We start from the raw sequence: 26741 nt of genomic DNA, 5'->3' as shown, positions 1-26741 counted from the left end.
AAAGGAAGAAGCTGAACAAGGGCTCATTTACTTGTTTTTACCAGGAAGTTTTTCCTCATGATGAGCTCCTTACTAAAATATACAAACGTGCCATTCCATTTCACATGTTGCTTAGCTTCTCCCACCATTTCTTTGGTATGCCTTTCCTTTCTGCTTAAGTGTATGGGCTAATATATATATGACTTTAAATTATCTACTTTCACTATGAACTGGCAGTCAGGGGATACTAACGGAAAAAGAAAGTGCTTAGATTTTAACTTGGCTGCATGTTGATTCAGGATTTATCTTCTCTATGAATGGGAGGAAGATGGAAGAACTCTGTATCCCACTGGAAATACCAGGGGCTTTCTCTTAACAGCAGAGAAGTGTGGCAGTTCATGCTTAGCTCAGGAAAACTGTGAAGTCTAACTCCCCGTTAATGCCTTTGTATTTAAGCAGAGAATTTTTGTGATTATGCTTGAAGGAGAGAGAGGCAGGAGAGGCGCGGGGAAAGGTTACCACTTTGTCATGTTTTCTATGTCTCCAGATTCATTCAGCCTTATCTGTGCATTTTAGATTGCAAGCTCTAAGGTGACATAACCAATTTTACATATGCTTTTAATGACTCATCACTGGAATACAACAGATAACTAGTTATTAATTGTTGGTCTTTTCCAAGAAAACACTTCCCCCCCCACCCCCCAGAGAATGCTGAGAAACTAAAACTGCTTGCACAAAAGTGCCAGTTTCAAGGAAACTTCTGATGAATAGAACTTTGGGGAAAATAGTTTGAAATCTTCTAAACATGTTGTTCTTACATTTTCTAAACAGAAAGTTCATTTTTCAGTTCAGAATCTCAGTCTTAAAGTTCAATAAGCTTAGAATGAAACATTTTATTATGGTTTACAAAATCTTGAAATAATCCAAATGACTTTAAAAAACAAACCAAAAAACCCCACAAAACAAAGCAAAACAAACCATTTTGTTATTGATTTACAAACAATATGAGATTCTGGCTATACCCGCAAAAATGATTATGTATGCAGCTCTGCTAAGCAGTGATTAACTTCCCCATGGTGTTGAAGTTTAAGAATGGTTGGAAAGTAGTCAAAATAAGTAGTTTATTTTGTTTTGATTTTAGAATTCAGACTTGTGAAAAAATGACACCCATTTTGAATGAATCAGTTTACTTTTTTTTTTTTAACATGGATTGTAATTGTCAATTCTATTGATTTCTAATTAATTAATTGACTTCCAGGATACTGCATAACAAAGTTAACTTGCTGACCAAAACCCTCTCCTGGTTCTAAAATATATCTGCTGTATCTGTATTAGCATACATGACATGTCTAAACCTTTTCACTTAAAACTGTTTTGGACAAAAAAATGCCATTTTGGCACAGAAAGCAGAGTTGTGAAAAGCTGTAAGAGTAGAGGTAGGCTGCATAGTGTTAAAGTTGAAACAGAAAAAATGCAGAATGGAATAGAGAAAAAGACAAATGCAAACCTTTGCAGTCACTCCTTGGCTTTCACTCTCATGAGACATTCTTGGGTGTTTCTCTGCTGCCTTGATAAATAAGAGACAGAAAAAAGGAACATGAGAAGGTAGTGGCTGACGGGAGACTAGTAAGGAGGATTTTGGATAAAATCAGTTAGATATAGAAGAGAAAGTTGTAATTAACAGTTAAAAAAAATCAATCTGTTTAGAAATAAGGACAGAGGACAATCATAAACAGCATAAGTGATAGTCTTGTAACCAGGTGCTCTACAGTCATGGAGCAACACAACACATAGATTCAAATACAGTCATCTATGAAACATGTGTGTGGCTTGTATGTACTTTTACATGTGAGGGTGATTTATTTCAGAAACAAGGACATATGTCTACTATTGAGTTCCCAACACTGTTTCTGTCAGTGTCTCTGTGCTGCTTGGGTATCTCCAGTCCCAATATTGGTTTTTTGTTAGGTATCAGATAGCTTCTGGGAACAGACTGAAATCTTGTGGAATATAGCTTGGCTCCATGCTTGCCACTTGGAGAGAGGCTAATTTATATTTATTTGTCAATCTCTACCATTTTAGAATTTTAAAAATTGCATTAATGAGTTACATCTAGTGCAAACGAAGAGCATGCTACAGCATTACTGCTTGTTTCTAGATCAGATCATCTTGGGGTGTACTTTTTCTTGGCATGAATCTAGAATGTGGATATCTAAAAGGGAAATGCGTGACTTTTTTATTGTCATCTATGTAATTTTCTCAAATGTGTCCATTGTCACCCACTGAGACATTCAACCAGGTTTTAATTTTCACATTATGAAGACGTGATGAATACATGAGCAGTTACTCAGGTTTGCTGGTCATAATTTGATGTTAATTACATAGCATAGATCTGCAGCAGTGATGCAGCCCAAATCTATCAAACATTGATCTTTTTCCATGTCAGCAAATATGGAAATGAAAAGAAAAAAACGAAATCTTGAGCTGAAGAGCAGTTAGAACCTCTTGCTTTTGATCTATCCCAATAGATAGGCAAAACACTGCAATGATGAGTCCACCCTCTATTTACAGTGTACACAATTCATGACAGTGTTTTTTATAACTCTAAAAATTGCACTTAATAAATATGAGAAGATACAGGTTTTTCTGATTACTTAAACCTAAATGTTTATTCAAGCTTTCATGAGAAGTTTGTCTTAATTTAAACAGAGCTAGGGCTGCTGAACGGATGCCATTTTTTTGATGCAGGCTCAGTACACATGAAACAAGTTTTAATACCATCCACACTCATTTAACTGGTAGATGTATTCTACAGAGGCTTTCTTTCAGCGGAGTTTGCCTACTGCAATCAGAATGAAACTGAAGTTGACTTTTTATAGGTAGATTGTATTTAAAGGTTTTTATCCTCCATTTCACATAATAAAAGGAATTATTACTGGCTTTATTAAAAAAAAAAGACACAACAGAAGAAATGCTTATAAATTTTGCTGTTATAGTTCAGAGCAGTACAGTATTACTTATATTTTCCCTTTTAATGTTGATGTTACGTAGAAGTTGAAGACACTAAAACATTGTGGATATTGCTGCTGAGAAGGAGAAAGGAGAAAGATAGGCTTGAAACACAGCCTGTGAGATGGCACAAAGCCAAGGCACTGAAAAATGGCAAACGTCACATTTAACAGCTGGACGCAGAAATATTTCTCTTTAATTTGGAAGGAGAAAATTTTTTTCACAGCAGGGCACTCTCAAAAGAGCACAACATCAAAGAGGGTGGGTCTCTCCAGTCAAACATCATCTGGCTCCAGTGATGGAGCAAAATGAATGAACTGTCAGGACTTTTTTCCAGTGTGTATGTTTTTGCCAAGTGAAAAGTAAAAGGTTCAGTGGCTTGTTCTGATCACAGACCAAATCCTGATAATGGAAAGCTGATTCCCTAAGGTCTTCGTCTGATCAGCTGACAGGCAACATCTGAAGAAGACCCTAGATTGATTGATGGTCCACTTTGTATTGATGGCCCCTGCCACCCTTAGAGATAAGTGAGATATGCCAAATGCTTCACAGCTCTGGAGAGCTCCTGTGATTGTGACTCAAGTGATGTTCTAATCTAATGTTATAATCCTCACAGAAACAAACTCTCTTCCAAAGAAACTTAACATGATACTTACCAATACCAGGCCTGAACTCTGGCAAGAAAAAAAACCTATTTCACATTCTCCCTTGTGCATCCACTAGCAAGACCAGCACTACTCCTTAATGAACTCTTTCATCTGCTTCTTGACTCTGACTTCAGCCCTGAAGCAGATGCAAACTATTACCATTCTAGTTTTCTGACAATCCTATAATCTTACAAATTTGAAGGAATAATACGACACAGGCATATTTTCAGTATAAAAACATGGCAACACAGTTTGTACAGCCATTACTCATTTGTTTTATGAGGAATCTCAGGCACAGTTTATCATATACTTTATTACTTGACCTTTTAATCATCATCTGGGGAACTTAGCATTCCAGACATTCCAAAATATTTCAAACTAAAAATATCAGTGTGCCTCATTATTTAAAACTCACAAAGGAATTAAGTAATACTTTCTAAAATATGTCATTTTTACTGAAATTCCTTATTTATGGTGAACCCTAATGAGATGTTTAAAAAAGAAATGAAAGAATTATCTGTGGGGTTCAGATTGCCACAGTGAATGGGTGTTTTGTTGAGGTAGATGTTCTACACAGTGGAGAGTTCCTACCCATATTTACTTGCAAACTCAGAGTGAAGATGAACAAATGTTACACACACACACAAACCCACAAAAAAAAAAACCAAACCCAAAACAAACAAACAAACAAACCCAAAAAACCCAAACCGCAACCAATCCTAAACCAAAAACCAACCAAAAAGCCCTAAATATAAAAATTCTGGTTTTCTGTAGTCATGGGAGCAAGACACAGAGTTTCAGTACTTGCTTTAAGTCACATTACAAATCTTTTTGCAGAGCAAGACCTGAACCCAGGCATCTGCAGAGCAATTCCACTGCCTGAACAAAGATGCTTAGTGTCATGTTAAATTTTGGAAACTAAGACATATAGAGCAGGCTGACAGGTAAGGCAGAAACTGCCTGCCTTCTGGAGCAGTCACTGGATGCTCAATGGGATGTTCAGGGACATCAGAAACACTAGTGGAAACTTAAGCTTAGACATTTGATCATTATTCCCAATCCAAGAAGACACGGATCTGTTGGAGAGACACCATCGCAGAGCTACAAGGATGACTGCAGGCTTTGAGGAGCTCTCCTGTGAAGACTCAGATGGCTGGGACTGTTTAATCTTGAGAGGAGAAAAAGTCTGAGAGAGGATCAGCTTATCAGTGTCTATAAATACCTGAGAGGTGGGTGAAGATGAAGGTGATAGTCACTTTTCAGTGGTGCCCAGCAATAGGGCAAGGAACAATGAGTGCCAGCTAAAACACAGGAGGTTCACCTCAGCATGAGGAGACACTTCTTTATGGTGAGGGTGACGGAGCACTGGAACAGGTTGCCCAGAGATGTTGTGCAACCTCCTTCTCTGAGACTTTCAAAACCACCTGGACACACTCCTGTGCAGACTGCCCTGGATGATCTTGCTTTGACAGGGGGTTGGACTTGATGATGTCTAGACATCCCTTCCAACTCCTGCCATTCTGTGATTCCATCATTACTCTTTGCATGCTAGTCCAGCACCAAACTCTTATCAGTGAGACACAACTATGACATTAAGCAGCTATGCTTTTGCCAGTATTCTTGACGTTGCTTGAAAGTGAGCTCACTTGTGGATAGGATTTAATTTCAGATTTATTTTGTGGTTTGTTTTTTTTTTTTTCCCAGGTTCTTTTTTTTTTTTTTCTCTTAGAAGGACCACGAAACATTAGTCAGGAATTTAAAAATTAAGATAGTGGAGGTCATCACTGTCTTGTGAGCTGACAAGAGGATCTCTAGATATCTCTTCCAATTTTCAGGAACTCCATAATTCCATCAAGTGTCCCTGGCTTAAAATGAGGCCATACCCTCTCGTGGAACCTGCAAAGGAAACAGAAGAATTTCCTATTCTAAGACAGAAGTCTTACTCAAGAAGTTAGATATGTCTGCTCTTACCTTCCTAAAAATAAGACAGCATGTACAACTCCAAAGTGTTCAATAGGAACTTGACTCTCATTGACTTCAGTAACAGTTTTAAAGCTAACTTGCTAAAGGATTTTTGTCTGCTTTATTAAGGGATTGAAAACGTCTTTAAGGTCTCTAGGAGCAATGTGCTTGAGAGGATAAGTACCTTTCTAAACTAGTCTTTAAATCTTAGTGAGATATGGTATTGAAGCTTAAAGAAGTCATAAAATTAAAGAAAAGAATAAGAAGTCTCAAATGATTCAAAGTCAAAACAAGCAAAATCCCTGCTTTAGCAAGATTCATGAACAGAATGATAGCTGTGCCATATATTCTATGTTATGTATCTTAATGTGTCTGAAACCATCACTGAGTGTTGAGGTTGGTAGATATCAATAGACATTGCTGCCTTCTTGGAAGCGCTAACTCACTGTGTGGATTGCAGTGTTATGCACAAAGCTATGAAAACACAGTTTGTAACCACGTTTTGAAAAGTTTCTCAAAAGAAATTATAAGAATGAGGGATCAAAAAAACTTTTCTTTTTGTGCCATCAGCACCCTCCTGGTGAACAGTAAAGTAACCCCCAAGTCAGTCACATTTGAAAAATAGACCTTCAGTGCTCTCCTTGAGTTTACTTCCACTTTCCATATTAGAATCAGGGTAGTTGAGAATATTCTCTATTTACGAGTATCTTTTTGTCCTAAGTGTTTTTTCTAAGGTCACCAAGTTATCAGTAAGTCATCTTACAAGCTATGTACCCACTGACTTGTATCATCTGCACTGTCTACCTTGATGTCAAGTGATGAAATCTGCCCAAACTTGTTTTTACATGTGTTACCTCTGCCACATTATGTTTGTGGTTAGCTATTTTACCCTTTTAAATAACTCTTCAACGAGATGAGTATGTGGTCTATATGGAAATAGAATGAAAGAACATCTCAGCTGAATATCAGATGACCCTTCTGCAGTATTTGATTGCTTGTAAAAGAATGAAAAAAAATCAAAAAGAAATGAACATTTTTCCATTTCATGTTGCACTGTCTATAGGCTTTGAGAAGCTGCAAGAAAATGACCAAATTCAGTCATTACCTTGCAAAGAAACCAACAACGTTTTCAGAAGCACAAGGGGCAATAAAGATCACCGTAACCCTCTTGATTCTCTGGCTCAGGGTATCATCCTAGGACATTTATTATGGAGAAAGTCCATTGAGGCTTTGTGATGGTTTGGATGTTACCCACCCCCCTACACTTCAGAAATCACCCAGACTAGACTCATTCAGTTGCAACTTAAGGAATGAAGCTATATTTACAGATCAGCACAATATACATGCCTATATACACAAATATATACAGTTATATACAAGTTTAAAGTAATAGAGAAACACAATACCCCTCCCAGAAACAATCAGAGTCTCCAGGAGGGGTCCCTACCCAAACCCCCTTCCCTCTTCCTCTTTCCCTCTCTTCAGAAATAAGCAGATCAACCTACGTATATCTCACGTGATTAATATGGAGATCTGAGGTGAGATGTCAAAAAGAAGACAAGGAGGTTAGAGGAAAAAGGAGTTAGGTTGGATTAGAGTTAAGGCAGAGACAGCCACACAGACCAGACTGAAAGAAGGAACAGCCAGAAGTGAGAGCTGAGAAGTGTGTTAGAAGTGAGTGTCTTATCTATATTTTGACTAGTTGTGTTTCTCAGCAGAAGAATGGGTGATAGAGGGTACTGTTGTGGTTTTTTTTTTTTTTTTTTCTTCTCACAGCAAACGATTTAATCTCTCTCAGTAAAATATCCCAATTAGCCTCAAACCAGCACAGGCTTTCCAGATGAGTGAGGGCATTCAGAATCAGGGCCTTACAGGCTCTTTGCAGCTTCTTCCCTGATATGAATACTGGGGTATAAATTTACCACCCAACTGGTATGAGATACTTCCGCTTGAGTTATCTCTGTTTTGATCAATTGCCTCTCTGTTTTTAAACCATCATGTCCTTTTTAGTCTGCTTTCTATCTGGTCTCTTTGGATACCAAACCAGATTGTCAGCAGTATTGCTCTTCATGCTCCATGTCACGCATAAATGAGACTACAGAGAACAACTTCAGATTGGTCTTATGCTACTAGGACTGCACAGGAGCATAGTGGAGTGACCAGGGCAGAAATATCAATGCCAAACAAAAATGTCTCCATTGCAGAGTGATTCATGGCTAAAGTGCTTTTTCTGTCCTGTCACTGAATCTACCAGGTATGCAAGTGAGGATACTCTACTACATCAGCAGAGACTGCAAGAGCACCAGCCCTTTGCATACCTGCTGTGTGTATGCAAGTTTCCAAATTCATGTGCATTTTCTTCACTTTGTCTTCCCCTTTTAGTCCTGTTGTTGTTTAACACTAGTTTATGTTACATGTAATTTTCCCCTGTTCCAGTACCTCTATAAGCTAGTGTCAAAACAAACCATTGAGGCTTGCCTTAGAAAAAATAATTTAATGAAGTCCACATAATCAGCAGGGCATTGCTCCTGTGACAGTTTTTGGAACAAGGCCCCAACCCTCCAACCGCTTACACAGATGCTTGATTTCACACACGAGTCCTCCCATTGAGATCAATGGGGCTACAACATGTGTGTAAGTGTTTGCTGGACTGACGTCTAAGTGAGAGATGAAGCCTTTCACCTATCACAGACAGTTCAAAACAGTGTTTATAGTTTCATATGCTATAATCCTTTGAGAAACATTAAGACTAAATAGCTTTTAATATGGCTTGGCAAGTATTTTTTTTTAGCATAAAATCTGCTAGATGGTTGCTAGATTAAAAAGAAGAAACATTAAGCAGATATTACAAGATGTTCACTCCACATCAGAGATGGCTAATTGTGAAAACTTGCTCTGAATGATGTGAACAGTTAAAGGCTATTGGCTGTCAGGATATATTTCTGTGTATTTTCACAGAGGTGCTGTGTCACAGGAAGATTATCACCAACAAATGCTGGAGAACATTTTAGTCTGTTTTTAACCAGTGAGGCCTCCTGATGTTTCCTCCTTGCTTCAATAATTTCTGATTTCTATTCCATTAATAGTTTGTAACAGTTCAAAATGCTTCAATACAGTTAAAAACGTTTGAAAATATTTGTGCTAATTCGAAGTATGAAGAAACTGGCACCACTTTCATGTAATATTAACACCACCAATAAAAAAATATATGTATTTAAATGAACCGTTGTGTTTTCTACATGGTAAAAAAACCCCATTATTAAGTCATGTAAGATATAGAACCATTTATAGTTATTGACATGGATTTATTTAACATATATGTAAAGGCATCATTATCTGCATAATAATAAAAACAGAGAACATCAGAGATGCCTGAGGACTGGAAAAAAAAGCCAGTGTGACTCCACTCTTTGAAAATGGCAAGAAGGGAGACCCAGGCATCTACAGAGCAGTTGGCCTTACCTCCACCCCGGAAAGGTGAAGGAGCAGCTCATTCTGGAGGCTGTCTCTAACTACATGGAAGAAAAGAAGGTTATCAGAAGTAGCCAACATGGGAAAACAACTAAAGGGAGATCTTGCTTGACTAATCTGGTAGCCTTCTATGAAAGCATGACCAAGTGGGTAGATGAAGAGAGAGCAGTGGATATCATCCACACTGGCTTCATCAAGGCTTCTGATGCTGTCTCCCATAACCTCATAGGTAAGCTCAAGAAAAGTGGGTTGCATTATGGGATTTTGAGATGGATTGGAAACCGGCTTAACAACAGAGATGAGGTCAGAGGTATTCCCCAGGCATCAGTACCGGGTCCAGTTTTGTTCAACATCATCAACAATCTGGATGAGAAGATAGATTGTACCCTCAGCAACTTCACTGGTATGAAAATGCGAGGGATGTCTGATACCCTGGAAAGCTGTGCTGCCATTCAAGGAGATCTAGACAGGATGGAAAGTTGGGTGAAGTTGAAGCTCACGAAATTCAATAGGGACAAGTATCCAGAGTCTGGGAAGGAATAACATGAGACATCGGTACAGACTAGAGTGCCCTGGTGCCTAAGAGGGCTGATGGTATCTAGGGATGCAAGAAAAGTGTGTCCAGTGCATCTAGAAAGGTTCTCCTCTCCCTTTACTCTGTCCCGGTGAGACCATACCTGGAATACTATATCCAGTTTTGTGCTCCTTCATTCAAGGGAGACAGGGATCTGCTGAAGAGAGTCCAACAGGGAGCTAGGAGAATCACTGTGGGACTTGCACATCTTTCATGTGAAGAAAGATTGAGACAACAATGGCTTTTTAGTCTTGAGAAGACTCACAGGGGTCTTATTAATGTCTACAAATATCTGAGGGGTGAGTGTCAAGATGAAGGTGATAGTCTCTTTTCCATGGTGTCCAGTGATAAGACAAAGAACAACAGGTACCAGCTAGAACACAGGAAGCTCCACCTCAAAACGAGGAGAAATTTCTTTACTGTAAGGGTAAAGAGCACTGGAATAGGCTGCCCAGAGAGATTGTGGAGCCTCCTTTGGAGACTTTCAAAACCCTCCAGGATGCATTTGGTGCAGTCTGTCCTAGGTGATCCTGATTTGGCAGGAGGATTGATTGGACTAGATAATCTCTAGAGGTCCCCTCCAGCACCTAACATTCTGTGATTCTGCGATTCCATGACTCTATAATTCTTACTTCTTCACAGGACAACAAGCTTAGATGTTATCTGTGGCATATTTATATCTTTCATTCTGATATCTGTCCATAAGGAATCTGAATGCATATTTTAAGTAATATATCAGTTAGTCTATTCAAGCCACAGTTCAAATGCATGAGGCATGTATAACTAATGCCTTTCTGAAATAATCTCTGTACAGATTAATATGAAACCTGTCCAAATGTTTTTACTTATAGTGAAATGACGTTGCTAACATGTATACTAGAGTTCTTTTCATATTGGGTTTATATGTGTAGTTGGTTATTATAAATTCAGTAAAATTGATGAGGCAACGAGGTTACAGTTATCACAATGTGATTAATAGATATTTCTTTGTACTGGTTAAGACTAATTTTCCTGTTTACTGTGTAGGTACTCTAAAGGATAGTATGCAATTTACAAAGAATTTAAATATTTGAGATTCTTTGTGAAGGATTTGATTATACAATGTTGTTATTATCTACCAACATCAATGTTTTCTATTTAGTTGAGAAATGTTTTCTATTTAGTTGAAGCTGTGTTGCTTCTGCTTGTAGGTTCATATAATGTGACAGAAAGAATATAATCTGTATATATGGCATCATACCTGTGATAGTTTGAGCCTAGTTAGAATGTTTTGATGAGAAGAACTAGATCACAGGCTGTGAGAAGGAAACAATGGTGATGTCTGCTTCACTCACAGGCTTGCTGAGATGTATAAGAATAATAATATAAATATAGATAAGGGAGTCACTCTCTGGGTTTTGTGGGCTGCACTTCTCTCTCTAACCTAACCTGCTGTCTGTGTGACTAATCCATCTGCTTCTCACCCCCTTGGCCAACCCTCAAAACTTACCTTGAATATAAGGCAAGATCTTGGGTAAGGTAGAGGGGTGAAAGGAAGGAGGAAGAGTGGTTGGGAGCCCCTCCTGGGAACTCAGGTTTCTGGGAGGGGAGTTGTGTTTCTGTATCACTTTTAACTTGTATATTTCTGTATGTAACTGTATATATTGTAAATATCTGCTTGCATATTGTGCTAAGCTGTAAATATAAAAGCTTCATTCAATTTCCAGAGCCGCTGAGTCTAGTCTGGGTGATTTACAAAGCGTGTGTGTGGGGGTAACACCCGAACCATCACAATACCTGACATGTTAGTTTGTGTCATTAGAATGTTACAACCTTTTCCTACACATGTCCAGTAGTTCAGAATACCATCCAGGTTTTTTATATGCATAGTTGATGACCTATGAAATATATTAACTTCTCAGAAGTACTCCTTGCTATCTTGCCATTGGAATGGGCTGCCCAGGGAGGTGGTGAAATCATCGTTCCTGGAGGTGTTCAAGAAAAGCCTGGATGAGGCACTTAGTGCCATGGTTTAGTTGACTGGATAGGGCTGGGTGCTAGGTTGGACTGGCTGATCTTGGAGGTCTTTTCCAACCTGGTTGATTCTATGATTCTGTGAATCTTCCCACTCAAGTAAAGGATAGCCCTCCTTGTGGGGGAAGAGGGCTGATTTGAAAGTCCGGTGATCTTATGTATGTGATATCAATAGAATACCATCAAATTGCAGAAATAAAGATTCTCTACTAATGGTAAGATTTAATTCCTGAATGTTTTGGTTTTCTTCACATCTCTTTTTATGTCTTGTAACACAGAAAATTATTCTGATAGTTACTATAAAAATGTACCTGCAAAGAAAAAAATTCCACTTTCAGGACAAGTGTTTTCTTTTTCTGCTTGCAAGGAAAGTGAGACATCAATTAAATTGTACTCTGACATCTTTTTTATTTGACTAAATGAAAAAAAAAATGGAGGTACAATTTCTGGATGGAAGAAAAACAGTAGATATTGTCTACCTAGACTTCCAAAAAGCTTTTAACGCTTTATCACAGAATTCTAGTGGACAAACTGTCTGCTCATGGCTTGGAAAAGCACACCTCTGCTGGATAAAGCACTGGCTGAATGAAAGGGCCCAAAGGTTGGTGGTTAATGGAGTTAAATCCAGCTGGTGGCTGGTCACAAGTGGTGTCCCACAGGGCTCAGTGTTGGGACCACTTCTGTTTAACATCTTTATTGATGGCCTTGATGAGGACATAGAGTGTATCATCAGTAAGCTTGCAGATAACACCAGGTTAGGTTGTAGTATTGATCTTCAAGAGGGTAGAGAGGCTTTACAGATGGACTTGGATGGATTGGATTGATGGGCCAATGTTAGTGTCCAAATAATGCTACAGGCTTGGAGAAGTGTGGCTGGAAAGCTGTCTGGCTGAAAGGGATCTGAGAGTTGTAATAGACAAACAACTCAATATGAGCAAAAAGTGTGCCCAGGTGGCAAAGAAAGCCAATGACATCCTGGCTTGTATTAGAAATGCTGTGTTCAGCAGACTTAGGGAGGCATTTGTCCTCTTGTACTTGGCTCTAGCAAGGCCGCGCCTTGAGTATTGTGTTCAGTTTTGCACATCTCATTACAAGAGGGTTGTGGAGGTGCTGGAGCAAGTGCAGAGGAGGGGAAAGAAGCTGAGGAAGGGTCTCAAAGTAAATCTTATGAATAGTGACTGAGGTAGCTGAGGCTGATATAAAAAGAGGAGGTTGAGAGGAGAACTCATTGCTGTCTACAACTACCTGAAAGGATGTTGGGGAGAAGGTGTTGCTGGTCTCTTCTTACAGGTAATTCATGATAGAACAAGAGGGAATGGTCTCAAGCTGCAGCTGAGTAGATTTAGACCGGACATTACGAAACACTTTTTCACAGAAAGAGTGATGAGGCATTGGAATGAGCTGCCCAAAAAAGTGGTTGAGTCACCAACTCTGGATGTGTTTAAAAGTTGTTTGGATGTGGTGCTTGAGGATATGGTTTAAGTGTGAACTTTGTAGAGTAGGGATAACAGTTGGGCTTGATGATCCTGAGGGTCCTTTCCAAGCAGAATGTTTCTGTGATTCTGTGATTCTAAGGATACAATTCCTTGTCAGTCTATGGAAACAGAACATAGGAAAGCAACAGACAGAGAGCAAAGAACTCCAACAAACTAACCATTATTGCTTTCCCTGTTTCCTCTATGAAATTGTTTCATACCTGGGCTTTCTCAGTATCTGTGGGTGGAGAACACCTTTATTCTAAAATTCTGTGTCATATATGCCAGAACAAGTGTTTAGTGTTTGAATTACATTTGTTCTCATCTATCCAAGTGAGCAATATTATGTCGGTACTGAAGTAAACAAGGGTTCTTAGAAGGCTTTTTAGCATTCTCCCTTGTCTGTTAATACTACTTAAATCATACATGGTCCTGCCTAGACTTGGTATGTGGCCAGAGTGACAGATGTTACAGCAGCTGCTGTTCTGTTTACAAAAAATAATAATGGTTGTTCATAGATTTTAGAGCTTCACTTATATGAGATGCTTTAGAAATTGTGTGGTGCTATTAGCTTTGTGGTTGTAAGTTTCAGTATCTACAGCCTCCAAATGATTATTAGTAACCAATCCAACAAGTAATACATCCAGTTTTTCATGTTCAATTTTTATCTGCACATCACTGCAAGATGAACCTTGGCAGCACGTGGGTATCTTACCTGCTTTTTCCTGTTTTCCCAACTGGAACACATTCTCAAAGAATGTCAGTGGTACTCTGCAAGAAATGTTGTCATACACCTCATACTTTTCTGTATTTATCTGTTGATAACTGAGTAAACTGGTGTTTGCAAGGAAAGTAGCATAAAAGATGGATAAGGGAAGACACGAATTGAACTGGTTGTACTTTGGACTTGATTGAAAAATGAAGCTGTTTCTATTGTAGTCTGAATTCAAAGGATGGAATTAATAGCATAATGATAGTATGCTTCACAATCTGAGTCTCTTGATATGTAGCACACCAGTAAACTACCCTTACATAATAAAGAAACTATCAAGGAGTTAATGAATTATAAGGGAACTGCTAAGGAGAAATTCAAGGTATGTAAATGAGAAAGTGACTTCAGTTTCTGCCAGTAGTCTCATGCATTCCTTAATATTGGAACAGAACATAACCAGTGAAGTCTTAAAGCTCTAAAACATTTAAAGCAAAAGCAAAAAAACCAAATCAACCAAACAAAAAGCTACCCCACAGCAAACACTTAAAAGTCAGGAATGACAGCAGCTAACAAGTACGTTGGGTCAGAAGAGGGAAAAGATTCAGTAAGCAGTTCAGGTAATGTTTCCAAGTATAATTGAAGTAGAGAAATGAAATAACTAATTTAGTTCCCACTGCTTAGATCAACGATTTTTGTGAGATACGAAGGAAAATAAATCATACATTCTCTGTAAGAACTTGGAGAAATGGTATTTTGCTTTGTTAAGGGACTGTTGATATGTGTTTAAAATTATGCCAATGTAGGTATGTGCAGTCATCCAGAGATAAAATCAAAGATTTTCAGTAGCATCAATTTATCAGAGGATTTTTGAGTAATTTTGGTAATAAGATATATGTGTGTAAGTACACCTGTGTGTGTAATACAGGTGCAGATGGATATGTATATCCCTATTGTTTGCTGTAATACCTGGGTTAACAACTTGCTCTACAAGTTTGTGTTTCCTCTGTTACGGTAGGCCACAGTTTGCTCCTTTAATGTGGTTTCCTCAGGCAGTTATGCAGAGGTTGCCAGTTTGAAGCCATTTAAAAATGAATATGAAATTGTGCACAAGGGTAATATGAATAATCATAACCATATCAGTTAATAAAAAAAAAAAACAAAACCCAGATTTTAACCTGTACCATGTTATGCAACAAATGAGCAGATTTGCTGTTTCTCTTCTAATGTTGGAGTTTCTGCTTACTTACAGATGGGTTTTCATTTCTGTAAGAACAGGGTGAAGAGTGTCATGGAATGGATTCTGTCTATGCAGCTTTGTTTACAATGTCAGTAATATTGCACTAGGAAAGGAGGGCATAATACAGTAGTATTTCACACAGAATCACAGTATCATCAGGGTTGGAAGAGACCTCACAGATCATCACGTCCAACCCTTTACCACAGAGCTCAAGGCTAGACCATGGCACCAAGTGCCACGTCCAACCCTGCCTTGAACAGCTCCAGGGACGGCAACTCCACCACCTCGCCAGGCAGCCCATTCCAGTGTCCAATCACTCTCTCAGTGAAGAACTTTCTCCTCACCTCGAGCCTAAATTTCCCTTGCAATAATACAGCAATACAGTAGTACTCACAATAATAAAACATTTGAAAATATTTAGTCCTGCTTGTAGAGAAAACCTTCCTACTTCAGACCAAGGACTGAAAGAGTTCTAATCCTTCATTTTCATGGCAAGTTATAATTTATCATCTCAGCTCATGGCTCCCATATACAGGAAGTTCTGAGTAAAGCCCCTGTGTATCCAGATATGGCTGTCAGTACTGATTATAGCAGTCTTCTTTCTTTCCTGTTTCATATCATCTGAGGATTAGGAAGCTATCAGCAATTTATGTGTGGGAATTGGTTTTGCCTCACGTTAAGCCACACATTTTTAGGTTAGTAAGCACCATGTAAAAGAATAGATAATAAACACAGTACTGAATCTTTTTTGATAGGTGCTGGCAAAATGGTTCCAGTTAAACACTGTTAGTCATTAATTTTTAATTATCTTCCTTTTCCTAGTTTGATTTCCTCTAAAAATAAAAAACAAAACAAACCAACCAAACAAAAAAACCCAAAACCCAAAAACCCCAAAACTAAATCCAAAACAAACAAAATACACCAAAAAAGAAACAAAACCCCACCCCCTCCAACCCTTTCTATTTCCATTACAAATGTCTATTGTTTAGCATATTTTGCTCTCATATTTTGCTTGCATATTCAACATATATTAACAAGTATACATAAGAACAGGTTCTTACTAGTGATTAGCAAGCCACCGTATATAAAGAATAAATAAAATCCCCAGTATTGCAATATTCATTTGCCTCTAAGGATTCTTTCAGATTTTTTTATTCCTCCACTTTTGGGGTATGTTGGGGTAGCATCTTGCTCTCCAACCCAGAAGCATCTGTCTGGGTTCCATGTGGTTCTTGTCATAGTCACCCAGGAACAAATGATAAGGATCTCTGCAGACACTTGATTTCCCTATTGGCCATGGTCTAACAATAGATATATTGCTCCTGATTAATCCTGGTCCTTCACAGTCAAAAGCAAAAGCAAGACTGGCTTCAAAATTTGAGGCTTTTATGCAGTGGAGCAAAGAGCTAGATTCTGATTCCTGTGTATGTTTTGTGTGCATCATAGGAAACACTCCTTTAATAGATCAGAAATATTTAATATCATCACATAATTTCTGAGATTATTTTATTCTCTTGTTTCAGAAATGTACAATTCAGCATAAATATATGTGCTTACTTCCTCTTCAATTAACAGAATTAGTGCTTTCAAAAACACATCAATTTAAGCTCATACAATTTGAAAAGGGATTACACTTTTGGGGTAGAATTACTAAAGTGCAGAGGCAAGTGACACAAAGACCTGATTTGCTTGAGATAAGCAGTCATTTGTTCAGTGGCATTTCTGAAGTTTACCGAAGTAATCTTGTGAGACCACCATATGCTTCACCAGGGTCTGCACTGCTTTTTATCATTCAGAAGGACAGGTGTGCATGAAACATACATCTCTTTATTTCAGAGCCTCTAGATCAATTGTATTCTTCTAATTCAGAGGCAGCACCAAGTTCTGAATGGAGACATACTGTCTATTTTTAAACTTACCATGACTGACTTTAATGTCTTTAGCAGTGATGTCATGTTTAGGAAAACCATGATTCTCTCAGGACTGATTTCTCATTTACCACTTCAAAAATTATGTGTCTCAAGGGAGCTTCTAAAGGCATCTTCAGCTCTTTTTTCCCCTTTTAGTCTCATTTGTTTTGGTGTTACGAATCTTACAGCTCCCTAATGTATCATGTGAGGTTGCTGAAGTACATGCTGTTTCTGGAATTGAGATGCAAAAGAAGGGATACTTGTTTAGGGATTGCTACTGCCCCTTGCTCAGATGTTCCAGCCATTTCAATGCAGGCTTTACATCCAGATTTTCTTGTTTATCTGGCAGTTCATTATTTAAGGCCAGTCTGTCAAAATAGGTTAAATATTCTTTGGGAAACACAGTCACATCTTTGAGACACCACAAATATTTTTAATACAAGAAGATTGGCTTGATAGAAGAAACATGATTAACTTGCATCCCCCAAAATACTTTTCTGCTGCTCCTTGTAGACTTCTAAGACCATCAGTACACAATGACAAATCTCATGGCAATAAATTCCTGGAAAAGGCACAAAGAGACAACAGAAAACAGTGAAAATGATTGCTGATGATTTGTTCTCACTACTTGACCTTGTGACATCTTCCCCAGATATATGACCAAGATGGGACATTGCAGCACTTTATTGATGGTGGAGAACCCAGTAAGTCAAGCTGGATGAGGTATATCCGATGTGCACGGCACTGTGGGGAACAGAACTTAACAGTGGTTCAGTACAGGTAAAGTACTTTTTTATTTACTCAATGCAACAAACCAAAAATGTTTGTTAGTGAAAACTCAGATTGTGCCACCAGTATTACTGCCTTTGATTGCAATGACATTAGGAGGATTTTCATGAATGTGCCCATTCTGCATGATACGAAACCTGCATTGTATCGTAAAGATGAGTTTAACTTTATTTGTCCTAAGCAGAGGCTGTTGCAGTAAGCATGCTAGTCCTGAGAACAAGCATAGCCCTCTGTTGTCCATATTACCTCCACACTGCACAGATCCCTCTGCAAGTTTATAAATGGTCTGATCAGAAGAAAGCTAATGAAAGCAACCTTCCACCCTTGAAGATTCAAGTGCTACATGAAGCAGGAAAACATCAGGAGTTCTAAACCCAAAGACTTTGTGAGAGTCAGTCATGAGACACGTACACACCTAAAGCTTATGCATTGAGTGCACCTGCTATCCAATGTCATTGCATAGAGGAGGTCAATATGTGAAGAAAAATGTAAAGAAATTATGGAGCATTTTATTTTGTACTCACATACATATCCAGAAAACCCAGACAACCCTTTACATAAATACATGATCTCATCTATAAACAAACCTTTTGCCTCAGAAGCAGAAGCAACTGCTTGGCCTTATTAAAAGTGGTCGGAAGAACATCAAAGAATGCACCAGGCTTGCCAGTTGCAGTGAGCAACCCTGATTTTCACTAGTTGCTTTAGAGAGCAGGGTTTCTTTTCTTGAGGAAGAATCTTAAATTTATTTGAAGTGCCTTTAAAATTATAAATAAAACATACAAAAGACAGCTAAAATGAAATACATATAAAGTTTGATTACACCATAGGGTTCCAATTTAACAATGGTAAAATCGTTCAGTTGTATTTTCAGCTTTTTTATTCTCTGGCCAGTTGACTAAATAATGTTATAGTGAAAAAAAATTAACAATCCTACTTATACTTTGTGAATCTTTTATTGTACCCTTAAATATCTGATATCTATAGCTAAAATCCCACTGGATTTTAAACAAACACGTGGGATAATGAATAACAATTGCTGTGATGAAAGAGTATTTTTGAGGTATCTTGTGAACTAATTATGAGAGTGGTGGTGTGTGCATGCACAGATACATATATATATATAAAAACAAAACAAAAAAAAAACCCCAATGCATACATATGTGTATACACACACACACACACATATATATATATGACAAGACCAAATGAAAAGTGAGCATGAGAAAGTCATTACACATCTGTCAGTATTAAGTGGATTTTACAACTCTCCTTTCATGATGGAGTTTTTGCTTAGAGTTCCCTCTGTTGATCTGTTTTCGATTACTTCAGATCTTTATAAAATGATCTACAAAAACACAATTTAAAAAACTGGCATCCATTACCAGTGACTGCATCCAAGTGTAAGAAAATAGAAAAGTTGGACACTGAAAAACCGGCCTAATTTTTATTGTACATGGACGTCCTCCTCACAGAAAGTCAGCTGGTTTAAATTCATTCTGTTATGATTTGTAATATCTAAATGGAATTTTCTTCAAAGTGCTCTTGATTGATTGACCCTTAGCTGAACGTTTTGTTTTTATTTTGAGGCTGACAATAATGTTTGTTGGCATGTGTTCTGCTTCAACTGCGTTGGGACGCCATGAAGCTATCTTTATGAGTCATCCAACCACAACACTAAATACATGTCAGCAAAGGAAATATTATCCGAAAATCGAAAAATCCCTTTGATGTACTTCAGCATGCAGAGATTTCTGCGAGTTTTGGAAGCTTTGTAGGTTTGCAAGGGACGGTGTACGCTTACACTTTTTTTTCCCCTGCCTACTCCAAGCCTCACAGACCACCCATTGCTCAAAAACAGTTCTGCTCTTTCAGCGGCAAAGTGTGTCATTTGGTTTTAGCACATTCATTTGCTGGGCTGCTGTGTTTATGTTAAGGGAAGCCAAACTGAGAGATGAAATGTTACAAGGGTGAAGTACAAAGTAGACTCAATTTTTCTCAAGTTAGGAGATGCTAGTAATTTATGGTGGGGCTCCAATCCTCATTTTTATGTAACAGTGGAAAGAATTAACAAAATGTGCAACCCTGGGAAGAACAAGAGGGAGAAGATGAAAGGAGGAGGAGGAGGGAAGTAGAGGGGGAGACACAAAGGGGAAAGTTTTTGTCAGATATTCATAGAAGGGTAGGAAAACCATTCTGCTTAGCTAGCAGTGCCCTCCTGAGACAGGGTGGCAGCAAGCGAGGAAAATAACAAGATAAATGAAATTTTTGCAGCTGCTAGTAAAATATTGAGAATCTGCACTTTTTTATTGATCTTTATGATCCTGTTGCCAAGAGCCACTTTGCGGTGACAAAATATGTTGACAAGTGCATATCTCACTGCCATGAAAAATGTGGTAAAAGATTCTCCTTATGTCTGCAGTGTTATACAAGGAACAAATTGCATTGCTACAGCCAATTCTTTATAGAAAGTCTAAATTTAAGGCCTACCAACTCTAAACACTTTTATCTTGAACTTCAGGCTAACGTTTGTAGCAATTCTTCACTCAGAAAACCAGTTGAGGCCTAACAGGGTTTTTTTTTTTTTTTTTTTTTTTTTTGGTCTACAGATGCTTTTCTGCCTTACATAAGCTGTTGTAAAAAATGGTCATTTCTTGGTACTTTGACTGTATCATTTTGGTATGTAATCCTTCAGTGAGAGTAGAGCGGTCTTCTTGTATATATTGAATTTCTATCCATCTCACAGGAGTATGTTTTACTGTTCCATGTGAAGCCTAAGGGAAAAGTCACTACAAGCTAGTATTTTTATTTTATCTTGTGCCTGATTCTAATCTTACACAGTTTTTGCCCCCATGTAAATCTCTTGACTGTAGGAGTATAGCTCTGAAGCTATTTACATCAGTGCAAGATCAAGACAAGGCTCTTTTTCTTCTGCTAGAGTTTCCAAGATTTTTTCCCCCCCTCAATTTCCAATTCAGTGGTTTAGGAATATCCATTCTTTTCCCAGAGAGCGATATGATATCACATTTATAGTAACACTAATTTATACTTACTGAAGGATTGTTGACATTACCCTCATGTTCCATGCATGCTATGATTTTATGGTTGTATATTCAGATTAAACTCCTTTTTAAATTTCCCTAAACCAAAGTCTGTTTTACTCAACTACCCATGATCTTTCTTTCTGGTGGTGTACTGCTGTAATGAAAGGCCATGCTACTTCAAACATCTTGCTAAATGAACTTATTCAAAGGAAAAAAAACCTGTTGTCTATTTACCCCTAAAATATGCTAACTTTAGCTTAGTAAATGTGAAGATGTTGAAATGACTGACCATATTGAACTGTATGCATCATTCAGATGTTTGTACTGTGTGGGCAAAAAGGGTAACATTTCTAAAGTCAGTTAAAAAGGGACATGGCAAGAAGATATCTGTCTTTTAATAAATCTCAGTGCTTGTAAAATCTTAGTGTTTAAAATATGCTATGTAGAAAGTGCCTGTAAGTCCTTTGTTACCCCATGCTATGGAAACAAATTATTTCCCTAATGATAGATTTAATCTTAAAACAATCAGAAAGTTATCTATTTAGCTATTTGCAGAAATGATAAAAAAAAGAGAAAGAATTTCTCCCGTAAATTTGTATATGATAAAAGGAGAACACTCCATTCTCAGCCTGTAGTAACTTCCTCTGTTAGATATTTAATTTTTTTTTTCTTTTGATTAGGTCAAATATATTCTACCGGGCTTGTATAGATATCCCAAGGGGCACTGAGCTGTTGGTATGGTACAATGACAGCTACACATCTTTCTTTGGCATCCCTCTCCAGTGCATTGCACAAGATGAAAATCGTAAGTCCTCCCTTACATTTCTACATGTGTAACCTAGAATTTTTGTTTCATAACTAATCACCTATATTCCTAACATATTTTAAGACATAATTAAATGAAAGTGGTTATATATTTAAGATATTTTTGATGTTGCACAAAATAAAACCCTGACACTGATACACTTAAGCTGTGCAAAAGCACGGTATGGTTACCTAAAGAAATGGAGATGTTTGGAAGTGTGCAGGTGTGATGGTTTGGGGGTTACCCTGCCCCCCCACACTTTGTATTTGCCCCAGCTAACTCAGACGGACCCTGGGAATATAGATGAAGCAATTTATTTACAGCTAGCAGAATTTACAAGCAGCTATTTACAATACATACAGTTATATACAATTATATACAGAAATATACAAAGGATAAACAATACAAAAGCACAACTCCCCTCCCAGAAACCTGAGTCCCCAGGAGGGGCTCTCAAACCACTCCAACACCTCCCCCGGCCCTCTCAACCTTACCCCAGTTCTCAGGAAGAATAGAGGTGCAGCCAAGAGGTTAGGGAGCAGGGTTAGTAGGAGCAGGGTTAATGAGATGTGACCAGGTCTAAGGCAAAAGCAAGAGTGAGAGACAAAATGGAGAAAGTTTACTTCTTCTTCCCAGAGTTCTCAGCGTGACTGTGAGAGAAGTTGACATCAATTGTTTTCATTTCACTGCCCGTTATCTAGTTCTGTTACCAAAACATTCCAGCTTGCTTCAAACTAGCACAGCAGGTATGTGCAATTAAGTAGCAGATATCTCAGCACACCAAACCAACATAGCTTGGTAGTGTGTTGAAACACTCTTCCTTTTAAGTGATTAATTCCTTGTCTATTCTTAACTAATTTGCTTGGCCCTCTCCGCTGTTGTCAGATCCATCACAAGACACTGTCTTGCCAAAACAGTAACGCATTGCAGGTTTGCAAGGCCTATGTAAATGATTTTTAATTCTGTTAATTCTGTCAAGGAGAGCTTTGTCTGACTGATTGTTAACACAAGATCCTTGTGGTAAAAAAGTAAAAGCCAACTTCTCCAAACACATGCACAGTCCCATCTCCATTTATATCTGTTCTACAATTTCTCAGTATTTTGTTCTTAGTCTGCTGGAAATCATCACAGAATTAAGCAGGCAACTTGTAACTTAAACTCAGTGCAATTTAGTGCTGGATATCTTTGTCTGTAATGGCTGTGGGTGATCCAAGTGCGCCCTTCAGATCCCTGTTTGTGTGTGGAACTTGATTAGAGCTTGCATCAAAGACTTCTCTTCTATTTTGACAGCCATATATATCTATATGGTTGAAGAAGTCAAAAATGGATGCCTGACTGACTTTGATTGAGTTATCTTGTGTCTGTCCATGCCTATTCTATTACTTCTAAAGTGTATTTTTTAGGTCAAGCACTTGGATACTTAAACAGCAATACTAGAATGAACTTGTGTCTCATAGCAACTTAAATACTGAACCATGCAGCAATAAACCAGCAAGAGAGCAGGGATTAAACTGTCAAAAATAAACATCCTTTTTCATCTTGAGTTTTCAAATCTGTTGGGCTTGAGAAAAGCTTAAAAGAAACTTAATTACCAGCAGTAATGTTTGCTGATAAAACTCATGCTCTGCAATGTACAATATAGAAATATTGTTTTTTTTCTTTCACAAGCTAAAGCTTACAAAACATTTATTTTAAAAGCAAAACGTTATGGATGAAATTTCTAAATAGTGTCACTGCTGTGAGAGAAACCATAGTTTTATCCACAAAAAGAGACTGACTGAGTAGATGAATTTAACCTCTGAGCGTGGAAGCAGCTGCTGGCTACTATACAAGTGCCACTTAAACCCTCAAAGTAGACTTTCTGTTCATTCTTTTCCAGTTGTATTATTTTCACTCAGTGCGAACTCTGCCTATATTCCTTAGGCCTTTACCATTCTACTCTTATTACTGCAGTGAACTTTCATGAACACAGTATTTTAAGCAAATATCTTATTTGAGACTGTTGGGGCAAAATAAAAGTATACACATTGCCCCTTTTTCTGAAGTGACACAGAATATGTATAATATGCCTGGAAAGTTGTGATCGAGAGCCCCATAGGTATAACTCTACTTAGCAGCCACATCCTCAGATATTCCAGAAAAGAATAGCCTAGGAAGGACCTCAACTTCAGTAAATTAATGATTCCAGCTTGCAACTGAAATTTACTTCCTATATTTTCTCTCACAAATGTACCATCATGACTTACCTAAACAGACTTGCAGTTTCTAATCTTCTTTAGTAGGTACCATGTACCTCTCTCTCTCTGTGTGTGTGTGTGTATACAAACAGTATATACACTAAATATACAGCAACTAAATGTGTGAACACACACGTAAAAACACAGCATATTTAATTTTAAAATTCCCATTAAAATATTATCTCATAAGGTTAAATATGTCAAAACTGGGAAGCACGAAACAGTAAAAGGCCCAAGTGGCCTCAATTATGCTTTTTTTTAATTTTTTTTTTTTTTTTTAATTGTAGTACAACCTTTCATTAGCTGACTTCATTTTTCTGAAGGATTCCTGCTTCATTCACTGCTTGGTCTAGTTGGTACTCAAAGAGTGAGGCAGCTGTTCAACTTCTATATATTTGACTTCCTGCCTTCCTTATCAAACAACATCCAAATTCAGCACTAAATTACTTCTTTCTGAGAACATTTGTTTCTGAAATATCTAAGTGTTTCATATGTCGTAGTTAAGTGAGGATCACAAGACTTTGTTGGAACTTGAAACAACTTTTGTTCCTATTTTGTAGGTGAGCAATTGATGCACAAAGATATCTCTGCTTATACTTTGCATTGTCTTGTGGTTATCTGACTGCTACTGGCCTTAATCATATGAGTCATTGGTGAAGTCACTGGCTATGGCTGTGTGACTATTTGTGAGATGTAATAGTAAAATATCCTTAATAGCTGCCCTTTAAAAGAATATGGGAACTACTGCTGCAGTCCAGACCTGCTGCATTGTGAGGAGTGTACAAGCAAGGATTTTTTGCCCCTCAAAATTCATGCTTGTCTGTGATACAGCAACTGAGCATGCTAAATGCAACTTGCAGAGTCAGGGTATCACGAGTGCAGCAGCATTTTCTTTCAGATGGCAGTCCTGTTATGCAATAAATGCATACCACAGTCAGGCTTCTTTGTGTCCTTTCAGTCTCAGACACCCCTTTCCATGAGTTTTCATTTAGGTGTCATGGAATAAGAAGATCATGCATTCAGATTACTGTCTCATTCAAGCTCATAGTTTTTGTTGCACTGTTAAAATAAAGTTGTTAAAATTCAAGTGTCAAGAAAATGTATGTGGGTTTTATTTTATTTTATTAAATTTGGTTTCTTTTTGGTGTCTCCCAACACTGTATTAGTTAACAAACAAACAAAAAAACAGCAACAACAAAACAAAACAAAAAAAAAAACAAAAAAAGGATCTTATTTACTTTTCTTGTTTCCTCCCAGTGAATGTCCCTTCGACTGTAATGGAAGCCATGTCCAGACAAGACACCCTACAGCCATTTAATAAAAGTAGCAAACTATCCCCTGCCACTCCACAGCGATCCATAGTATTTCCACAGACTCCGTGTAGCAGAAATTTTTCTCTCCTGGATAAGTCTGGGTCCATCGAGTCAGGATTTAACCAGATCAGTGTCAAAAACCAACGAGTTCTTGCAAGCCCAACTTCAACAAGCCAACTAAATTCAGAGTTCAGTGACTGGCATCTTTGGAAATGTGGGCAATGCTTTAAGACTTTCACCCAGCGGATCCTCTTACAGATGCATGTGTGTACGCAGAACCCTGACAGGTAAAGCCCAGGCTCTCTTTATTTCTGTATCTACTGATAGCCAGATCCACTGCTTTCTTTTTTTATCAAACTGTTATCACTTCCAAACCCAAAACATTATTAGAAGAAGCCTGTACAACATAATTCATCTGCAGCTGTGTGAAGTAAGCCGATAAAAACTATTGCTTGACTTCACTATTTGTAAAAACATTTGGTGCCTAAATGTGCAGATAAAAGGAAATAGCTAAGGATATAATCTTGTTTTCAGAATGGTTGGGTACATCTGATGGAGGTAACAAAATAGAAAGAAAGTTTATTAATATCATAGATGGAAAAATGAGGTCAAGATAATTAAAAGTCTCTCTGTCTTCCAAAGATAATCTAACTTGCTGCTCAGTGGGTGTCACAGTCATTTCAGGGTTCACCTATACTGTGCAATGTGTATGAACTTAATTAAGTACTAAGAGGTAATGAATTGGAATTTTTTGCTTAGTACTATTTTTCTTCAGAGCATGCAAACCCATAAATCGTGCAAAGCTGTCAAAAGGAAATACCTACTCCACTAGTGATGTGGAGGAAAACAGATGCCACTTATTCAATAAACTAATATCCACACAGAAGAAAAATGTTGACTAGATACCTCAGAGTCAAAGTTGGTTTGAAAGTTTGTCAATACAGAATTTTATGGCCGTGAACTGAGGATGAAATTTAGCTGAACAAGTGAATTAAAATTTCAGGTACTCTGACCGGTGGCACAGTAAATATAATGGAACCATTATTTATGAATCAAAGCTGGTTTATTTGACAACTTTGATAGCTGGCAGGACAAAAGACAAAAATCAAATTAATTCAATAAAAAAAGACTGCCTAGGTTTTGTCTGTTCTTCAGCTGTGAGGAAGGTTTGAGCAGAACAGCTGAATCCCTGGAAGGTAGTTCTAAAACCAATATTTAATTGTGAATTACATTTATCCAAAGGACTACCAAAAGTAGCCAGCCTCTCTGTGTGCTTGCATGTGTGCCTATGTCTCTTTGTGTATGTGGTTATCTATATGTGCACTTATGTTGGTATGATTCTGTGGGTGTAGAGACACTGAAACACAGATTGCATTTTCCAGGAGGAAACATCAAGCATGACACAAGCAAACTAGATTCTGTGAAAATCTTGATAGAACTTAAAGAGCTGATAATAGTGTAAATGCAAACAAGCCTTTTCAACATTTTCTAGTAGCTATGCTGGCCTTAATGGAAACAAACAGTGTACTAAGGAGGCTGTAGGACACAACTGCCAGTTGAAGAG

General features: G+C 37.8%; 1 protein-coding gene across 1 annotated transcript in view; it reads left to right on the top strand.

Moving 5' to 3' along the window:
• Positions 1 to 26741, top strand: part of PRDM6 (PR/SET domain 6) — a 77770-nt gene that overhangs the window by 37388 nt on the left and 13641 nt on the right. Inside the window, exons 3-5 of the mRNA XM_064140495.1 lie at positions 17642 to 17769; positions 21503 to 21627; positions 25122 to 25464. Of these exons, the coding sequence (XP_063996565.1) occupies positions 17642 to 17769; positions 21503 to 21627; positions 25122 to 25464 (596 nt within the window). The remainder of the gene's footprint in view (positions 1 to 17641; positions 17770 to 21502; positions 21628 to 25121; positions 25465 to 26741) is intronic.

This window comes from Pogoniulus pusillus, chromosome Z (genome assembly GCF_015220805.1).
Source record: "Pogoniulus pusillus isolate bPogPus1 chromosome Z, bPogPus1.pri, whole genome shotgun sequence".
In the NCBI taxonomy this organism is placed as follows: Eukaryota; Metazoa; Chordata; class Aves; order Piciformes; family Lybiidae; genus Pogoniulus; species Pogoniulus pusillus.
Note: the sequence above shows the minus strand (reverse complement) of the source record. Positions and strands in the feature narration are given on the sequence as shown.